At 44.2% G+C, this 18,114-nt stretch overlaps 1 protein-coding gene across 1 annotated transcript in view; it reads right to left on the reverse strand.

The window, feature by feature from the left end:
- Positions 1-18,114, reverse strand: part of LOC145539299 (uncharacterized) — a 24,996-nt gene continuing 6,882 nt past the window's right edge. Inside the window, exons 2-3 of the mRNA XM_081573061.1 lie at positions 4,198-4,373; positions 1-1,228 (exon numbers count right to left, since the gene is read on the reverse strand). Coding sequence (XP_081429187.1) covers positions 467-1,228; positions 4,198-4,373 — 938 coding nt within the window. The 3' untranslated portion in view covers positions 1-466. The remainder of the gene's footprint in view (positions 1,229-4,197; positions 4,374-18,114) is intronic.

The raw sequence follows: 18,114 nt of genomic DNA on the forward strand, positions 1-18,114 counted from the left end.
TCCCATTCTGAGTATTGAGTTTATTTCTACAAATCAGCCCTCACTGTACCCTTCAATCCCTTCTAAGGTTTACAGAACATTTAAGTGCTTCATATTGATCAACCATAAAAAGGCAGGACAGATGGACTTCCAAAGATCCCTTTTCCTCCCATCTAAGGAAACCCCTTAGGTCCTCTGCCTGCCCATATTCCCTGCACTTTCTGCTGTTCCATCCTGACAACTTCATTTCTTTAGAAATTATGTCTAGGAGATCTCTCCCGCGCAAATACACAAATCTTCAAATCCTTTTTCAATTTTGCATACTATTAAAAAGTATAGATGAACCCTAGCTGATTTCATCTGTGACCTGACTCACACTTACTTAGGTTATGTCCACTGTTTTGTTGTAGCAGGAGTTTAAGTGCTGCTCCCACAGCTGCAATGGCTGAGGGCTGGGGTGACTAGGGCCTCCCACCAAGGTCCTTTCTCAGAGGTAGGGATGGAACCGGCTCCTGATGTTGGCAGGTGCCTTCATCAGAGAGGGCTGAGAAGAAGCAAGATAGGAACACAGCTCCTGGGGCAGGGGGCGCTGAGGGGGTGAAGAGACTGGAGTAGGCGGAAGTGACCAACGGGACCACGGTGGCACGGCGGCCTCCAGGCTCTGGGACGGTGGCTGCTCGAATTCCATCTCTGGCTTCACAGCAGGCGAAGGCTGCCAGCTCCACCATGGCTGCTGTTCACCAGAGGGAGGACGTTGCCCGTACCCCTGCAGGGCCTCGTTCCCTTGAGCCAGGAGCTGTTCAGGGCCCCCCACATAAGTCTCTGCACTGCCAGCTTCCAGTTGTGGAGAGGACTGTTGGGAAGCCGTGAAAACTTTGGGGTTGAAGCCTGAGGAGAAATAGTGGAGGCTGAAGCTCGAGGAGAAAGAGTAGCGCAGATCTCCAGAAGGCTCATCAGCTGCAGTCGGCAGGTTAGGCGAGGCCATATTCATCGCCAGGTTACCAACATACCCCCCAAAACCAGCTGGACCAGAAGCATCCCCTGGCTTCGAGGAAAATAAACTGGCATCCCTCTGGGCCGCCAGAAGACACTGCTGGCAAGGGCAGTTGGGGGCACAGAGTCCACCCTGACTGGGTCTTGTAACTGGGGCGCCAACTCTTCCATGAATGGGTTCTGGAACCCAGGGGCGTGCCTTTTCCTTCTTTGTGTTCTTGCGCGGATCTCGAGCTCTTCGGTTCTGAAACCACACCTAGAGGGGCGGGGATGGGGGAGGGAGATGGAGAAAGGAAGAGACACTGAGTCAAAGGGATGGGGAGACGAACGACATTTTCCAATGGAGCCCAGTCCCATATTTATCACCACCAAGGAGCATGTGACTTAAGGTAGAATTCAGAATAAAAGTAAAATTCGTGGTAAGCTGATTTAAACCATTCAAGGTGTGGCCCAACCGTAACCTTTGGGGCAAAGCTCCCCAAAGCGTCATGTGCGCATGCGTCCCACAACCCAGGACGCTGTGCGGACGCCGCCATAGTGACACACCCTTTCTCGCCCATTCTGTTTTCCAATCCTTGTCTGCACTTTCACTGTGCTTTGCACTTTCACTCCTGGCTCTTCTCTTCCCTGCCAACTGCAACTCACCCCTTCTTATCCAGATTATCTTTGAAAGAAGCCTCCTCCCAGGGCGGAGGGGGGGGGGAGGTGGGGGAGGGGATGGGATGGGACTAGGTCATAAGATTAACAAGTTCTGGAGATCTAATTACAGCCTGGTGATTACAGCTAATAAAACTGTAAATAATACTCGAAAGTTGCTAAGAAAGTAGATCTTTAATGTTCTTGACATTAAAAAGAAATGGTAACTATGTGATAGAATGGAGGTGTTAGGTAAGCTACAGTGGTAATCATTTTGCAGTTTATAAGACAACCCCTCTGAGTAAAACCCCTTTTCACCCCAAGCCCCAGTTCAGTGTCAGTTCCTCTGTGGGTCCTTTCAGGACCTCACTTTGGACAGGTGAGGCCTGGGAGCAAGACACTTGTTAGTCCCACTTCGTCTCCTTTGCCCAACACAGGCAGTCCTCTTCTCTTCCCATTCCCCAACAGGCCTCCTCTAGATTTGAGATGCAGTTCTACTTCCCCCAGGGCTACTCCTTCTCCAGGAGGCTCCTCGTCACCCCTCACCCTGGTCCAGCTCTGCCAGGCCTCCCCTTTGCCTTCCAGGAACACAATATGGCCTCTTTATAGGCCCAGCCACTGGGCGAGCCCTGAAGATGGAACAGAGCAATAAACGAACTTCACAGACAATTCCCATGCATTTTCTTTTCCCTTGGGAAAAACAATTCCCCCAGGGAAACTGCAGGACAAAAGTCCAAACTTACATTCCCAAAATTCCAACCCTGCACTCTCCTGTACATACCCTGGCCCCAAGGCAAGCCCAGCTCCAGGCAGGCACAGGATGCTGGCTTCTTCTCCCACCCCATGGCCTTTGCAAATGCTAAGCTGATCTCCAATGGGAAACCTTCCCCAGTCTCTCTGGCCCCTAATTGGGTTTCCCAGGTGGCTCAGATGGTAAAGAATCTGCCTGCAATGCAAGAGAGCTGGGCTTAATCCCTGGGTCAGAAAAGATCCCCTGGGGAAGGGAATGGCAATCTGCTCCAGTATTGTCCCTTTGGGAAATCCCATGGACAGAAGAGTCTGGCAAGCACTGGGTGGCAAAGAGCTGGACACAACTAATCAACTTTCACTCTCTGGCCCTAATAGGGTGTCTACTAGGTGCCCCCAGAGGGATGTTCCATAGCTGAGCTTTTAAACTTCAGGGTTTCCCATCTGGCTCCAGATGCTACCTGAAGTATAAATGGAACCCCAGAACCTTTTACTGAACTTCTGAACCCAATACTTCTGCCCATAAGTGGTTGTGAAGTTGTACCTGCCTGCCTGCTAAGTCGCTTCAGTTATGTTCGACTCTGTGTGACCCTATGGACGGTAGCCCGCCAGGCTCCTCTATCCATAGGATTCTCCAAGCAAGAATATTGAAGTGGGTTGCCGTTCCCTTCTCCAGGGGATCTTTCCAACCCAGGGATCGAACCCACGTCTCTTGGTCCCTTACATCTCCTGCATTGGTGTTTGGGCTTCCCAGATAGCACTAGTGGTAAAGAATCTGCCTGCCAGTGAAGGAGATGTTCATCTAGGACTGAAAACCACTGTTCCAGAACAGAGATTTCAATCCTAGCTACACATCAGAATCACCTGGGAGGCTTTCTAAACAGCCTGTGTATATTCCAGCTCTGCTCTCAGAGACCTGAATTTCATTAAGAGCAGCAGCAGCAGTTTTCAGACTTGACCTCACACTTCAATCATCTAGAGGGCAGAGGAGGGGGTGTTATTTAAATACCCAGGCTGGACCCAGACTCATCCCAGTAGACTTCTTGGAGGAGGAATCAGAGAGACTACAGTGTGCCCCCAAGGCTGTGACCCAGAGATCCAAAAGATCCAAGATCCCTGGGACCTCCAGCCCCCTTTGGGGGATCCCTGTGAAATCAAAACCATTTTCTTTACAACACCCAGATGTGATTTGCCTCTGCTCTTTTGCTTACTTCCTATATTCTCTGTGATTCCCAGAGGCCCAGAGACCTGATACAGCAAAGGGAATGCAAAGAACTGAGAAACCAGCTTCTGGGTCTTGTTCTGCCATTCCTCTAAGACAGTTTTCAGGCTTTGAGACCATGGTTTCTTTTCTTAAAAAATACTTAAAAGTTAACAAGTAATGTTGTACAAGTAATGTACAAGTAATTAACGTTAACAAGTAATGTTAACCAGTTTATTGTTGTTCAGTCGTTAAGACTCTTTGCGACCTCATGGACTGCAGCACAGGTTTATTATGGTTATTTTTACTGAATTAGTGAATATTTTGAAATTTCTCAGTTTCAATTTCTTCCCCCCCACCTTTTTTAAAATTCTCAGTTTTCAATTTCTAACATGGTAAATATTTGACAGATAGAACCCACAGAAGCCAGTTTAGACTCTACCCCTTGCCAGATAAGTAACCTAAATTACTAACCTCTAACCTTTATTTTCCTATAAATGGGGATAATGTCTACCTCACAGCAATATTAAGAGGATTAACTCAAAGCAGAGCTTTTTAAACCAGTATTAAAAACAGGCAGTTAATACGTGGGCTGGTTCCTCACCCAGCCCCACCCTCCTGTCAAGGATTTACATTTTTACCTGGATTCTTGGCTCAGGAATCTTGATTCGCTCGGCCAGAGCCATTCTGACATTAATATCAGGGTAAGCGTCACTTTTGAAAGCCTCAAAAAGAATCTCGTACTGGTTTTTGTCGTACTTGGTTCTCCTGCGCCTCTGGCCTTCTTGAGACTCTGGAGCAGGTCCAGAAAGAGACTCTAGAACAGATCCAGAAGGAGAAACAAACTTTAGCCTCAGGCCTCAAATTTAGGTTCACTTGTAACCCCTCCATCTCTGTGTGAGAACTGAGACTTGTTCGATCTGCAACCTCCCAAAGAGAAAGAATTTTGTTTCTGGGCAGGAAGCTTAGGCCCCCTTGCAGAGCTCTTGCAAGCCCACTCCTGGGATTCTGCTCCTGGCCTGGCACGCTCTGAGGAATCCCATGAAATATGGACTCTCCCTCAGCTCCCAGCTCTCCCTCAGCTCCCAACTCAGGGATTCTACCTGCACAACTCACTGATACCGAAAACGTCAGTGCACCCCAAACAATTCTTGGGGCATCTGCCATATAAATTATAATGACAACGCAATGCACAGGTCCAGACATTGGCCTGGGAATGCCCAGATGTGTCTGTCAAGACCCCCACTAATACATACCCACCACCTATGAGAGGACTCAAAATACGCAGCTATTAGGAGATGTCAAAAATTAAAACGAGGAAATCTCATCTGAGAAAAACCAAACATCGTGGAATTCTACACATTAACATTTGCATTTCTGCTTGTAACCAGGGCAAGATCCCCAGTCGTCAATTTTAGCTTTGGGCTCTCAAGTCCATTAGAACTGGGCTCACCAATGACTCAGTTCTAAACAGAATTCACTCTCTGATGAAAAATGGGCAAAATATCAGGCTCTGGAGAAGCTAGGCTCCCTTCCCCCTTTAAGCCCTCCTCAAAGCAATCTAGAGCCATTGCATCCTGCAAAGGGAACTTTCCACATTTCTGAATTTAAGAAAAACAAAACCACCGTACCATGATGGGTGCCTGCTACCATCTTGAGCTCCTTCTCTAAGGAGGCTTTTTCTTTTTCTTTTTTTTAATAAATTTATTTATTTTAGTTGGAGGCTAATTACTTTACAATATTGTAGCGGTTTTTGCCATACATTGACATGAATCAGCCATGGGTTTACATGTGTTCCCCTTTCTGAACCCCCCTCCCACTTCCCTCCTCATCCCATCCCTCTGGGTCATCCCATTGCCCCGGCCCTGAGCATTTGTCTCATGCATCGAAAATGGAATGGTGTTCTGTTTCACATATGATAATATACATGTTTCAATGCTATTCTCCCAGAACGTCTCACCCTCAGCTTCTCCCTCAGAGTCCATAAGACTGTTCCATGCATCTATGTCTCTTATTCTGTCTCGCAAATAGGGTTATCGTTACCATCTTTCAAATTCCATATATATGCATTAGTATACTGTATTTGTGTTTTTCTTTCTGGGTTACTTCACTCTGTATAATGGGCTCCAGTTTCATCCATCTCATTAGAACCGATTCAAATGTATTTTTTTAATGGCTGAGTAATATTCCATTGTGTATATGTACCACAGCTTCCTTATCCATTCGTCTGCTGATGGACATCTAGGTTGCTTCCATGTCCTGGCTATTGTAAACAGTGCTGCGATGAACATTGGGGTACACGCGTCTCTTTCAATTCTGGTTTCCTCGGTGTATATGCCCAGCAGTGGGATTGCTGGGTCATATGGCAGTTCTATTTCCAGTTTTTTAAGGAATCTCCACACTGTTCTCCATAGTGGCTGTACTAGTTTGCATTCCCACCTAAGGAGGCTTTTTCAGGGCCTGGTCTAGTTAGCCTTCCCCCCTTTCCAAGTCTCAGCACTAAGTGGCACAGTGAACAGAAAACTTCAAATCACTCCAGGTGAGCCGGGCCCATACCCCGCGGCCCAGACTCCCCCGCATTAGTCCACTATAGCCCTCCTCCCAAGGACTCACCCTCCGAAGACATGATGAGGATGGGCCTCCAGACGAGCAAGGAACTTCAGCTAGAACTGCCTCCCTCTCTCCTGGAGTCCTGTAGAGGCACTGGAGGGACCCACCCAGTCAAGCCCCTTTTAAACACCTTCCAAGGCCCCCTCCCTTAATGCAATCTTCTCCGAAAGTAATTCTGGGAGTGGCCAGGCGCACTCGGAAGAGCACTAGTTTCCGGTGCGTCCAACTCCCGGGCTTTGCGCAGACACTTAGACATTGAGCACTGGTCAGGATTTAGGAAACCTGCCTGGAGATTGCCCCCACCCCGTCACAGAATAGCGTAGACCAGACCACACAGCGTCATCAAGGTGATTGGTTTTGAGGGATATGACGGCAGATGAATTAGTTATGGAATGAAAGGCAACTCTTCTGCACCCACAATACGCCCAGGTGCAGTGCGGCAAGCGTCGCCCAACAGCAAACGTCCCCCAGTAGCAAACATAGGGCCAGCCTGAGTCACGGCTTTCCTACCCCGTTCCTACAGAACTTGCTACTGAAGTTTCCTCATCCATTTCCTCTGATCAACATTTCAATCACGAAAAAAAAATTTTTTTTAATCATGAAATGAACTGTTATTGTAAAAGCTGCTGCTGTGCCTACCTAGTACATAGAAGGTGATGAGTCAAGATTTAGACATTTATGCTGTATATCACGGAGAAGGCAATGGCACCCCACTCCAGTACTCTTGCCTAGAAAATCCCACGGACGGAGGAGCCTGGTAGGCTGCAGTCCATGGGGTTGCTAAGAGTCAGACACGACTGAGCAACTTCACTTTCACTTTTCCCTTTCATGCATTGGAGAAGGAAATGGCAACCCACTCCAGTATTCTTGCCTGGAGAATCCCAGGGACGGCGGAGCCTGGTGGGCTGCCGTCTATGGGGTCGCACTGAGTCTGACACGACTGAAGCTACTTAGCAGCAGCAGCAGCTGTATATCAGGGCCCACTTTTCTTGAATTCCAATGGACTGAGCAAATCTCAAGGGAATTTTAGTAGAATTATATTCATTCTACGAAAATAGAAAGGAAATAAGCTGCAAACTGCCCCCAAGGTGCAGGTACCAAGAGAGAAAGGGGTGGGAAGCTGCATGACCTTTGGCTTATCTCATTGTGGTGATTAACAAGTAGGGTGGGGCACTAGATATGATCACACTTTATTGCTGCAGTTGTTCAATCACTCAGTTGCATCCTACTCTTTGCAACCCCTTGGACTGCAGCACACCAGGCTTCCCTGTCCTTTACTATCTCCAGGATTTTGCTCAAACACATGTCAGTTGAGTCGCTGATGCTATTTATAACCACCTCAACCTCTGCTGCCCCCTCTTCTCCTCCCCTCAGTCTTTCTCAGCATCAGGGTCTTTTCCACCTCTTCACATCAGGTGGCCAAAGTATTGTAGCTTCAGTTTCAGCATCAGTCCTTGGCAATGAATATTCAGGGTTGATTTCCTTCAGGATTGACTAGTTTGATCTCCTTGCAGTCCAAGGGACTCTTATGAGTGTTCTCCAGCAGTTAGAAAGCATCAACTCTTTGGCACTCAGCTTTCTTTATGGTCCAAGTCTCACACCCATGTGGGTGAATGTGTACTCAGTCATGTCCAACTCTTTGTGATGCTATGGACTGTAGCCTGTCAGGTTCCTCTGTCCATGGAATTTCCCAGGCAAGAATACTGGAGTGGGTTGCCATTTCCTACTCCAGGGGATCTTCCTGACCCAGAGATCTCTGTCTCTTGCATAACCTGCCTTGACAGGCAGATTCTTTACCACTGTGCCACCTGGGAAACACCAGTTCACATCCATACATGACTATGGAGAAACCATAATTTTGACTAGACAGACCTTTGTCGGCAAAGTGATGTCTCTGCTTTTCAATGTACTGTCTAGGTTTGTCATAGTTTTCCTTCCAAGGAGCAAGCATCTTTTAATTTCATGGCTACAGTCACCATCTGCAGTTATTTGGGAGCCCAAGAAAAGAAAATCTGTCACTGTTTCCACTTTTCCCCTTCTATTTGCCATGAAGTGATGCAACCAGACTCCATGATCTTAGTTTTCTGAATGCTGAGTTTTAAGCCAGCTTTTTCACTATCCTCTTTCACCTTTATCAAGAAGTTAAGTTCTTCTTCACTTTCTGCATTAGCATGGTATCATCTTCATATTTGAAGTTGTTCATATTTCTCCCAGCAGTCTTGATTCCAGCTTGTGATTCATCTAGCCCAGCATTTCCCACGATGAGCTTCCCTGGGGACTGACTCAGTGTTAAAAATCCTCCTACCTATGCAGGAGATGCAGTTCGATCCCTAGGTTGGGAAGATCCTCTGGAGATGGGGATGGCTACCCACTCCAGTATTATTGCTTGTAGAATTCCAAGGACAGAGGAGCCTGGTGGGCTACAGTCCATGGAGTTGCAAAGAGTCGGCATGACTGAGCAACTAACACTTTCACTCTGAAAATATGATAAATAAGCAGGGTGACAATATATAGCCTTCAAGTACTCCTTTCCCAACTTTGAACCAGTCCATTGTTCCATGTCCAGTTCTGACTGTTACTTCTTGACCTACATAAGGTTTCTCAGGAGGCAGGTAAGCTTTCTCAGGAGGCAGGTAAGGTTTCTCAGGAGGCTGGTATTCCCATCTTTTTAAGAATTTTCCACAGTGTGTTATGATCCATACCAAAGGTTTTTGATCACATTTTGACCACTATCCAGTGTTTTCTTTCAAGCTCCACAGTTTTGATTTGTTTTGTTTTGCTTCTGGCTGGATTAATTTGCAACTTGGTCAATTAATTTGGGATTGCCTCAGAAAAAAAAGAAATTATTTCCACCAAAGTCTGTCCTGAGCTGAAAGATTTAAATAGCAAGAGCAAACTTGGAAAGATCCAAGTGTTGAGAAGTAGAGTGGAAAGTATTGTTGAAAATTGTCAAAAAGACAACCTCAAAATGCCATATGAAGCTTTCCTAATGGTCTCCCATGGAGAATTCCATCTCAGAAACCTGCGTTCTGCTCTGCATTCCAGGAAGCTCAGAAATTGATGGGCACTGGCCTTCTATTCCACTCTGAGGATGGTTCTGCTGGCCCATCTCGCTCCTGCAGAGAGGGGTAGCAGACTGAAAACCCAAAATGCTTCCAATCCTGAAAGGCTCTCCATCTGCACCAGTTCTGGTTAGAAATGATCTTTATAGCTGTGTGTCCATGAAGGATGTACTCTGTTTGAAAAAGTTTAGCATCAGAGGGTCCACCTCGGGCAGAAGGAACCACCTTATGGATGTGATAGTTCCTACTCCTTCACCAGGGAACAGCTATATCAGCTCCAAGCAGTTGTACTTCCCCACCCCCACACAGCCCCATAAGACCCCAAAAGACTTCCCCTCAGCCCCACAAGATCCCACAACCACCCCAAAAAGACCCCAAATGACCCCACAACAACCCAACATGACTCCACACCACTCTTTCCCACTGAATGCCCAACATCCACCACCACCTCTTTAACACTTGAACCTCTCACTTCATTTCTTGTTCCTAAGTTTGAGAAGACTACTGCCCTTGTTGGGGATGGTGAGTGTCAAGCTCTGAGCAAGGAGGAGAGAGATGAACAGGAGGTGCAGGAGTGGGAAAACCCTGGAGAATTTGCAGGGGAGCAGAGGGAACTCTATACACGTGTGGACATGGATTTTTGGAGAAACACTTTGGAATGGGAAAAACTCAAGTGTTATTATGGGAAAGTGTGCATCAAAGCAGAAATGAGGTGACCAATGGTTCAGTGCCACAAAAGGACGCACCCAAAGCTCAAAGGATCTGGATCTCTGCTCTGGGCCAAGCCCTGCCCTAGTATTAATTGGTCCCCATAACTGCTCTCATCCCCATTTCTTCAAGAGTGGAGGCCAAGCCCAAAAATCCCTTTAAAGGCACAGTTCTGGAATCCAAGGCAGTTTGGGCAGTAAACTGCTGCCCTTTTTCCTCCTCTGAAACAGGCTCTGAGGGTGTTTATAACCAATACAGTGGCTGAGCCACATGTGCTATTGGGCACCTGAATGTGGCAAGTCCAAACTGAGATGTGCTGTGACTGTAAAACACACCCTGAATTGTGGGGTTGTTTTGTTTGCTTGTTGTTTTTGTTTTTTTCTTTTTTTGCCCCATGGTGTGGCATGCAGAATCTTAATTTCCCAATCAGAGATTGAACCCATGCTTCCTGCAGTGGAAGCTTGGAGTCTTAACTACTGGACCTCCACGGAAGCCCCCGCATACTGCATTTTGGACACTTAGCACAAAACACGCGATGTGAAACAGCTCTGTCCAAGAAAAAAATACTCAATAGCCAATCTAAGAAATAAATGGAAAATTTTATTCAAGCCAATGTGAAGATTACAACCCAGGAGACAGTCTCTCAGAAAGCACTGAGGACTGTTCCACCCATTAGAGCTCAAAGATCTGTTAGAGGTCAAAGCACAGGTATATAAGCTTTTGAGACAAAGGGTTATACGTATATTGATAGTTTACATAATCTAACAAGGCAAGTAGTGAGTCATCGTGACTCCTTACAGAGTTGAGAAAGGAATGTTATCTCCTAAGGATTACCTTGCTGGTACTGACAGAAAATTGGTGGGGTTTTTAGTTAGTTAATTTTTTTGTTGGTGAGCAGGCATTCCTGTGTCTTCTAGATCTAAGGAGACCTAGTCTGGGTAGAGTGCAGATGCACAATGCATACGAAGGGGAGGGAAGAGTGACTCAAACAGCTGATAAAATTTTAGGTTCAATTTTTCTTGTCCTACCTTAAAATAATTTTGTTTCATCAGCTCAGTGATTTTTATATGCATTACACAGTCAAAACAACATTTTTGACATACTGGGCAAAATAAAACGTGTTAATAAAATCAATATCACCCCTTTCTTCTTACCTTTTTAATGTGGTTATTATAAAATTTAAAATCACATATGTGGCTCACATTATATTAAGAGTCTGTGCCCTTAATTGCTATGCAGTCCCTTTGCACCTATGAGATACCAGATAATGGGCAGATCCTAAAGATAATTTATGAACAAGACAAACAGTATTCCTCTATGGCTTCAAGAAGCTTCCAGTTCCTCGTGGGAGAAGGCCAAAGCTTCAGATTCCTTTAGAGCAGAGGCCCCCAACCCCCAGGATCTAATGCCTGATGATCTGAGGTGGAGCTGATGTGATAACAATAGAAATTAAGTGCACAGTAAATGTAATGCACTTGAATCATCTAGAAACCATCCCCAACCCCCTTCCCCCACTCCCACCCCACCCCCTTCACCCCCACACTTGTCTATGGAAAAACTGTCTTCCACAAAACCAGTTGTGCCAAAAAACACTGTGGACTGCTGCGTTAGAGAATAACAGGGAAAAAATTTTTAAAAAAGAATTTAAGGAAGTTTATCTTTACCTCCAAAGACATTTGACAAGTTGGTCTATCCCAGATTATGTTTATTTATTATTCAATTGAAGTGTATCAGACACTCATCACTCATAAATTAATGTTTTCCCATAGGAAATGGCAGACTTTGTAACATAATTGTGAATACTTGTTGATTATTTGAGGTTAGTATTTCAACAATCATGCCAATATATTTTTTTTTAAAGCATAACAGCAATAGATGGAAATAGAGAGAGGGGGGAAAAAAAAGATTGCATGTGAGAGGGAAATGAAGATTGAGGGTGATTGAAAGGGAGTCAAAAAGAGTCTGTTCATGAATGTCTTCACGATTCAGACCCTCAAGACCACACTTGGCTAAAATGAACTCCATGGGACTCCCCTGGTGGTCGATTGGCTAAGATTCCTAGTTCTCAATGCAGGGAACCTGAGTTTGATCCTTGGTCAGGGAACTAGATCCCACATGCCACAACTAAGATTTCACATGCTTCGACTAAAGACCCCGCATGCCACAACTAAGACCCAGCCCAGTCCAATAAATAGTTTTAAAATAATAATAACTAAAAAAAATAAAATGAACTCCATCAATTTTTATTTTGTCTCTCTCCCCCTCTTACCCAGCCCCCTGATCTCCCTGTCCTTCCAATCCCTGTGACATTAGTGTTAGTCACTTGGTCATGTCTGACTCTTTGTGACCCCATAGACTGTAGCCCACCAGGCTCCTCTGTCCATGGGATTCTTCAGGCAAGAATACTGGAGTGGGTTGCCATTTTCTTCTCCAAGGGATCTCCCCAACCCAGGGATCCAGCTGAAGCTCCTGCACTGCAGGCGGATTCTTTACCCTCTGAGCCACCAGGGAAGGTCAGATAGATTTTGTTGTGAATCTGGCTCCTCCCTTCCCTAGCTCCCTGAAATGGAAAGACTTAGAAAAATTCTCTAAACTTCATTTTTCTTGTGTGAACAACAGAAGTAACTAAATTTGCTGCCTCACTGGGTTTTCATATAAAGTGCCTTTCGGTAGGTTCTGGCATGTGTTACATGCGTATTAAACATTATCTATTTTATTTTCTTCAAAAATATGATGACCAATGAATTAATGCTCTTACTTTATGCCTGAAATTTCCCTAATTGAGAGCTCACAGGGAAGAAAGAGCAGCCTGAGCAGACCAAGGATTATGAATGATATCCTGGGGCACTCCATGGGCTTCTAGCCTTGTCAGCTCTAGGCTAAGCAAAGGATTCAGGTCTTCCTTGATTAACTCATTAAAAATGACTACAGGGCACTTAGTTGTGCTCGGGCTAATCAAGGGAAGAGACAGCACAGGATGGAGCTGATTTGTAGCACAAAGAACCACAAAGAAATCTGGGATTAAAAGATTTAGTAGATTTGGGCAAAGGTGCTGCTATGCCTTCCAATGGGTCTGGTGGGACCCTGCGGGCTTTACGAATGAAGCTACCGAAATTCCAGACAAAGTGGAAGACTGGCTTTGGGGCATTTACCACTTCAGCACCAAATAAGAATGTCTTCCAGAGGAACTTGATCTTCAATTTGGGACTTTGCTGCCAGAGTTTGGCTGGCCAGGAATTGGAGTTACATTAACCAAATAGCATCTCAGCCTGGGGTGTAACCATAAAGATACACGGAACCCCTGTGCTGTACTCGAACCTTCCAAAAACAGAGCCTTCAATCTGTGACTATCACAAGACTTGCCCTGATGGCAGCTGAAGTTTTATTCAGATGGGTACTTTTCCTTCCCTGCCTGATATACTTTTCTTTGTTGAGTCCACTTAGGACACACTTTGCAGGTCAGCAGGCAGGCTTCAGCTAAAGTGTTGTTCTCTGTTCTGTAAAGTTCTATACAATAAGGGTTTGATCCCTGGGTTGGGAAGATCCCCTGGAGGAGGGCACAGCAACCCACTCCAGTATTCTTGCCTGAAGAATCCCATGGACAGAGGAGCCTGGAGGGCTATAGTCCATTGCAAAGAGTTGGACACAGCTGAAGCAACTTAGCACACATACATAGTTCCTAAATTTTGTCAGGGGATGATCTTTGTTCTTGTCCTGAGGAATAATTTAATTAACAAACACACACACACACACACACACACACACACACACACACACACACACACACACACAAAGATTTAGAAGATTTGGAGTCAAATTCATGCTCCAGCACTTATTATATGCAACATTCTGGGTCCCTGAATACCTTATGATTTAACTTCTCTGAATCTAGGTATCTTCACACGTAATCCTCACAACACTGCTGGTAAAACCCACTATCCTTGTAATGACTTAATGATGATGAACATTTATTGAGGATGTAATGACTTATTATGCTCTGATTAAACCATTGGAGCAACCCTCTTCAGTGGGTACTAGCAGTATCTCATTTGAAGAGAAAAACACTCAGCAATTGTTGCGGGTCTTCAGCTGATGAGGAGCACTTTGAAAAACCCACTACAACCACTTCGATTTTATCCCCTGCGCTAGGCCTCTACATGCTAATATTCCAAGAGCAACTGCAGCTTCCCTAAGTTGGAGCCTTGGTCCATGGCCCTCTCCCTAGAAGCGCACACCATGGGCACCCATAGAGCTTTATTGACTTACTGCTTGATGATGCTAAGAGTGGTGGAAAGGACCTCCCTACTGGTCCAGTGTTAAGAATCTACCTGCCAATGCAGGGGACACCGGTTTGATCCCTGGTTTGGGAAGATTTCACATGCCTTGGGGCAGCTGAGCCTGTGTGCCACAACTACTGAAGCCCGAGAGATCTAGAGCCCATGCTCTGCAACAAGAGAAGCCCCTGCTCACTGAAAGCCTGTGCACAGCAACAAAGACCCAGCACAGCCAAAAATAAATAAATTAAAAAGTGGTAGAGAGCCACTGATTCACTTTAGTACTTGAGAAAGTACTGAATTTTTCTGAGATAAGCAGCTATGGAGGGGAACTGGAAGATTACCCGTAGTATCTTAAAGCATTAGCTGCTTTGTGTTTAACCCTCAAAAGGTCATGTATGAGAGCAGCCACCTCATTCAGCTGAGGGAACTGCAGGCACTGGAGTAGGCATTTCTCCTCTTCACAAAAAGGAATTTATAGAGTGCACTTGAGTCATCTTGCTCAGTCTCTCAGTCATGTCCGACTCTTTGCGATCCCATGGAATGCAGCCCACCAGCCTCCTCTGTCCATGTGATTTCCCAGGCAAGAATACTAAAGTGGGTTGCCATTTCCTTCTCCAGGGGATTTTCATAACCTAGGGATCGAACATGCAACTCCTACATTGTCAGGCAGATTCTTTACCACTGAGTCATCTTGAGACCTTATTAAAAATACAGAGTCTGATTCAGTAGGTCTAGGGTGCTGCTGGGCATCTACCTCGCAGCAAGCTCCCAGGGGTAGACAGTGCTGCTGGCTTGCAAACCACATTTTGAGTAACTAGTCAAGAGTTTATACTCTGTTTCTCATGTGTTTCCCCCAACCCCATCCAAGACAATGGGCTCGAAAGTTGTCTCAGAAAGTGAGTACACAGAATAGCCTAAGCTCCCACGAAACTCCCTATGACTAAAAGAGACTTTCCATTTCCTGAGAGAGAGATCACTGTTAAATTCTGAAAGCCAAAGAAAAAGAGACTCTAGAAAGCAGCAGGAGAGGAGTGGCTCACTACTTAAAAGAGATCCTCATGTGCGTTCACGGTGTTGATTCAGTCGTGCCCAACTCTTTGCAACGCTATGGACTGTAGCCCGCCAGACTCCTCTGTCCATGGGATTAAGTGCTAATTTCTCCCTAGAAACCAGGATGGCCAGAAGGTAGTGGAATGACACTGAAAGTGCTGAAAATAAAAACTATCAACCAAGAATTCTACACTTGGCATAACTATACTTCACAAATGAAGGAGGAATTAAGATCTGCCCCACAACAAATTCTAAAAGGAGTTCTTTGGGCTGAAATAAAAGGACTCTTGAGAGTAACTTGAATTGACATGGCACCAGTAAAGATAACTACATAAGTAAGTGCAAATGACAACATAAATATATATGCTCTGTGTAATTCTATTTTTCCTATTTGATTTAAAAGACAAGTGCATAAAGTAATAATTATAAATCTGTGTTGATGGTCACATTATGTATAAAGATTGATTTGTATAATAATAACAACATAAAGGAGAGGGGAAGGAACAGAGCTATATAGGAACAAAGTTTTTCCATGCGACTGGAATTTAGTATTAATTAAAACTATTGATTGTTGGGAATTCCCTCACTATCCAATGGTTAGGACTCCACACTTTCATTGCCAAGGGCACAGGTTTGATCCCTGGTTGGGGAACTAAGATCCTGCAAGTCACATGCAAGGCAAAACAAAAACAAAATGTTAGATTGTTTTAAGTTAATATTCAAATTTTACTACCCAGAGAAACATTAAAAAAAATTTTTTTTAATATCGTAAACAAAATGACAAGAGAATTGAAACAGAACACACTATAAAACATCTACTTAATACAAAAGAAGCTGATAATAGAGGAATAGAGAAATAAAAAAGACATGGAAAATAAATATCAATTGGTAGATGTAAATCCTACTTCAGAAATCATTACAACAAATGCTAATGAATTAGACCTTCCAATCAAAAGAGAGAAATTGACAGAACGGATTTTCCCAAAAACATGATCCAATTATAAGTTGTATACAAGAGACTCTCTTTAGAAAGTTAAAAGATGAGAAAAGATACAGAATGCAAATAGTAACCAAGAGAGTCAAGTGGTTATACTGGTAAGAGTCAACATAGACTTTAAGACAAAAATTGTTACTGGAAACAAATGACACTTTATAGAGGTATTTAAGGAAATAAATAGGACAATCCAATAAGAAAAATAATTATACACACATATTCACTTAACAATAGAGTTCTAAAATACAATGAAACAAAACCAGACTTAACTGAAAAGAGAAATACATAATTCAACAACAAAAGTTGAAGACATCATGTCCCACTTTCAATAATAGAACAACTAGGCAAAAGAAAAGCCAGGAAATAAAAGACTAGAACAACACTAAAACACAATTAGATCCAACAGACATCTGTAGATAGCACGTGGTCTCTTCCTGGATCACAGATTGAACCCGTGTACCCTGCACTGCAAGGCAGGTTCTTAACCACTGGACCACCAGGGAAGTCCCTGTGATTACTGTTTTAGTGATTTTTTTTTTAGAGGAAATTTTAGAACAGTTTTAGATTTACAGAAAAATCACAACAATAATACAGCTTGCACATACTTCACAACCCAGTTTCTTCTGTTAACATTGTGTATTAGTGTGGCACATCTACAATAATTAATAAATGAATGTTGACACATTATTATTGACTGAAGTCCACACTTTATTCAGATTTCCTTAGTTTTTACTGAATATGTTTTTTTTCTGTCCTAGTATTCTGTCTAAGATACCAAGTTCTATTTCGTTGTCATGTCTCTTTAGGCTCCTCTTGGTTATGGGCTTCCCTGGTGGCTCAGCTGGTAAAGAATCAGCCTGCAATGCAGGAGACCTGGGTTTGATCCTTTGGTTAGGAGATCCCCTGGAGAAGGGAAAGGCTACCCACTCCAGTATTCTGCCCTGGAGAATTCCATGGACTGTATAGTCTTATGGGGTCACAAAGAATCGGACACAACTGAGTGACTTTCATTTGGCTATGGCAGTTTCTCAGACTTTCCTTGTTCTTGATCAACTTGCCAGTTTTGTTGTTCACCTATTTTGTAGAATGGCCCACGTTCGGGATTTGCGTGATGTTTCTTCATGATTTGATAGAGATTATGGGATTTGGGAAGGAAGACAACAGAGGTAAAGTGCCATTCTCTCCACATACCAGTAGTACATACTATCAGCACGGCTTATCACTAGTAATGACCTTATCTCCTGACTAAGGTGGAATCTTGTCAGATTGCTTCCCTGTATAGTATTTTTCATTTGATTTCACTTGATTTTCATTTCAGATGAGATGGGTGGATGGCATCACCAATGCAATGAACGTGAACTTGGGCAAACTTCGGGAAATAGTGAGGGACAGGGAGGCCTAGCATGCTGCAGTCCATGGGGTCACAAAGAATTGGACGCAAATGGGCCACTGAACAACAACAATATAGTCTTTTTATTATTAACTTTTCATATTGTCCTCTTTGACAGTATGACACGACATACAGCCAACAGTTACAAAGTGGGGAGCTATTCATGTACTGGAAAGACAACTTACAGAAATGAAAATATGTAAGAGAGAGGCAGAGGGGAAGGGAGAGAAAAGTCCAGATGTATTGCAGGGACTCAGCCACATAATATATCACTAGAGTTTAATTCCCTTTAATTGTAGGGTCAGAAAAGATACTTAGGAATTGATTGATAGCCTAGATCCTGCAAAACCTGCTGTTGTGAGGGGAACAGACATCTGTAAATTTCAATAAAATTCCTGGAAAGAATTAATACAAAATTTTCTGAAGCCACAGGAAAACATCAAAAGAAGCATTAAAATAACCCTAAT

The sequence above is a fragment of the Giraffa tippelskirchi genome, chromosome 1 (genome assembly GCF_054371585.1).
Source record: "Giraffa tippelskirchi isolate mGirTip1 chromosome 1, T2T-mGirTip1v1.2.pri, whole genome shotgun sequence".
NCBI lineage: Eukaryota > Metazoa > Chordata > Mammalia > Artiodactyla > Giraffidae > Giraffa > Giraffa tippelskirchi.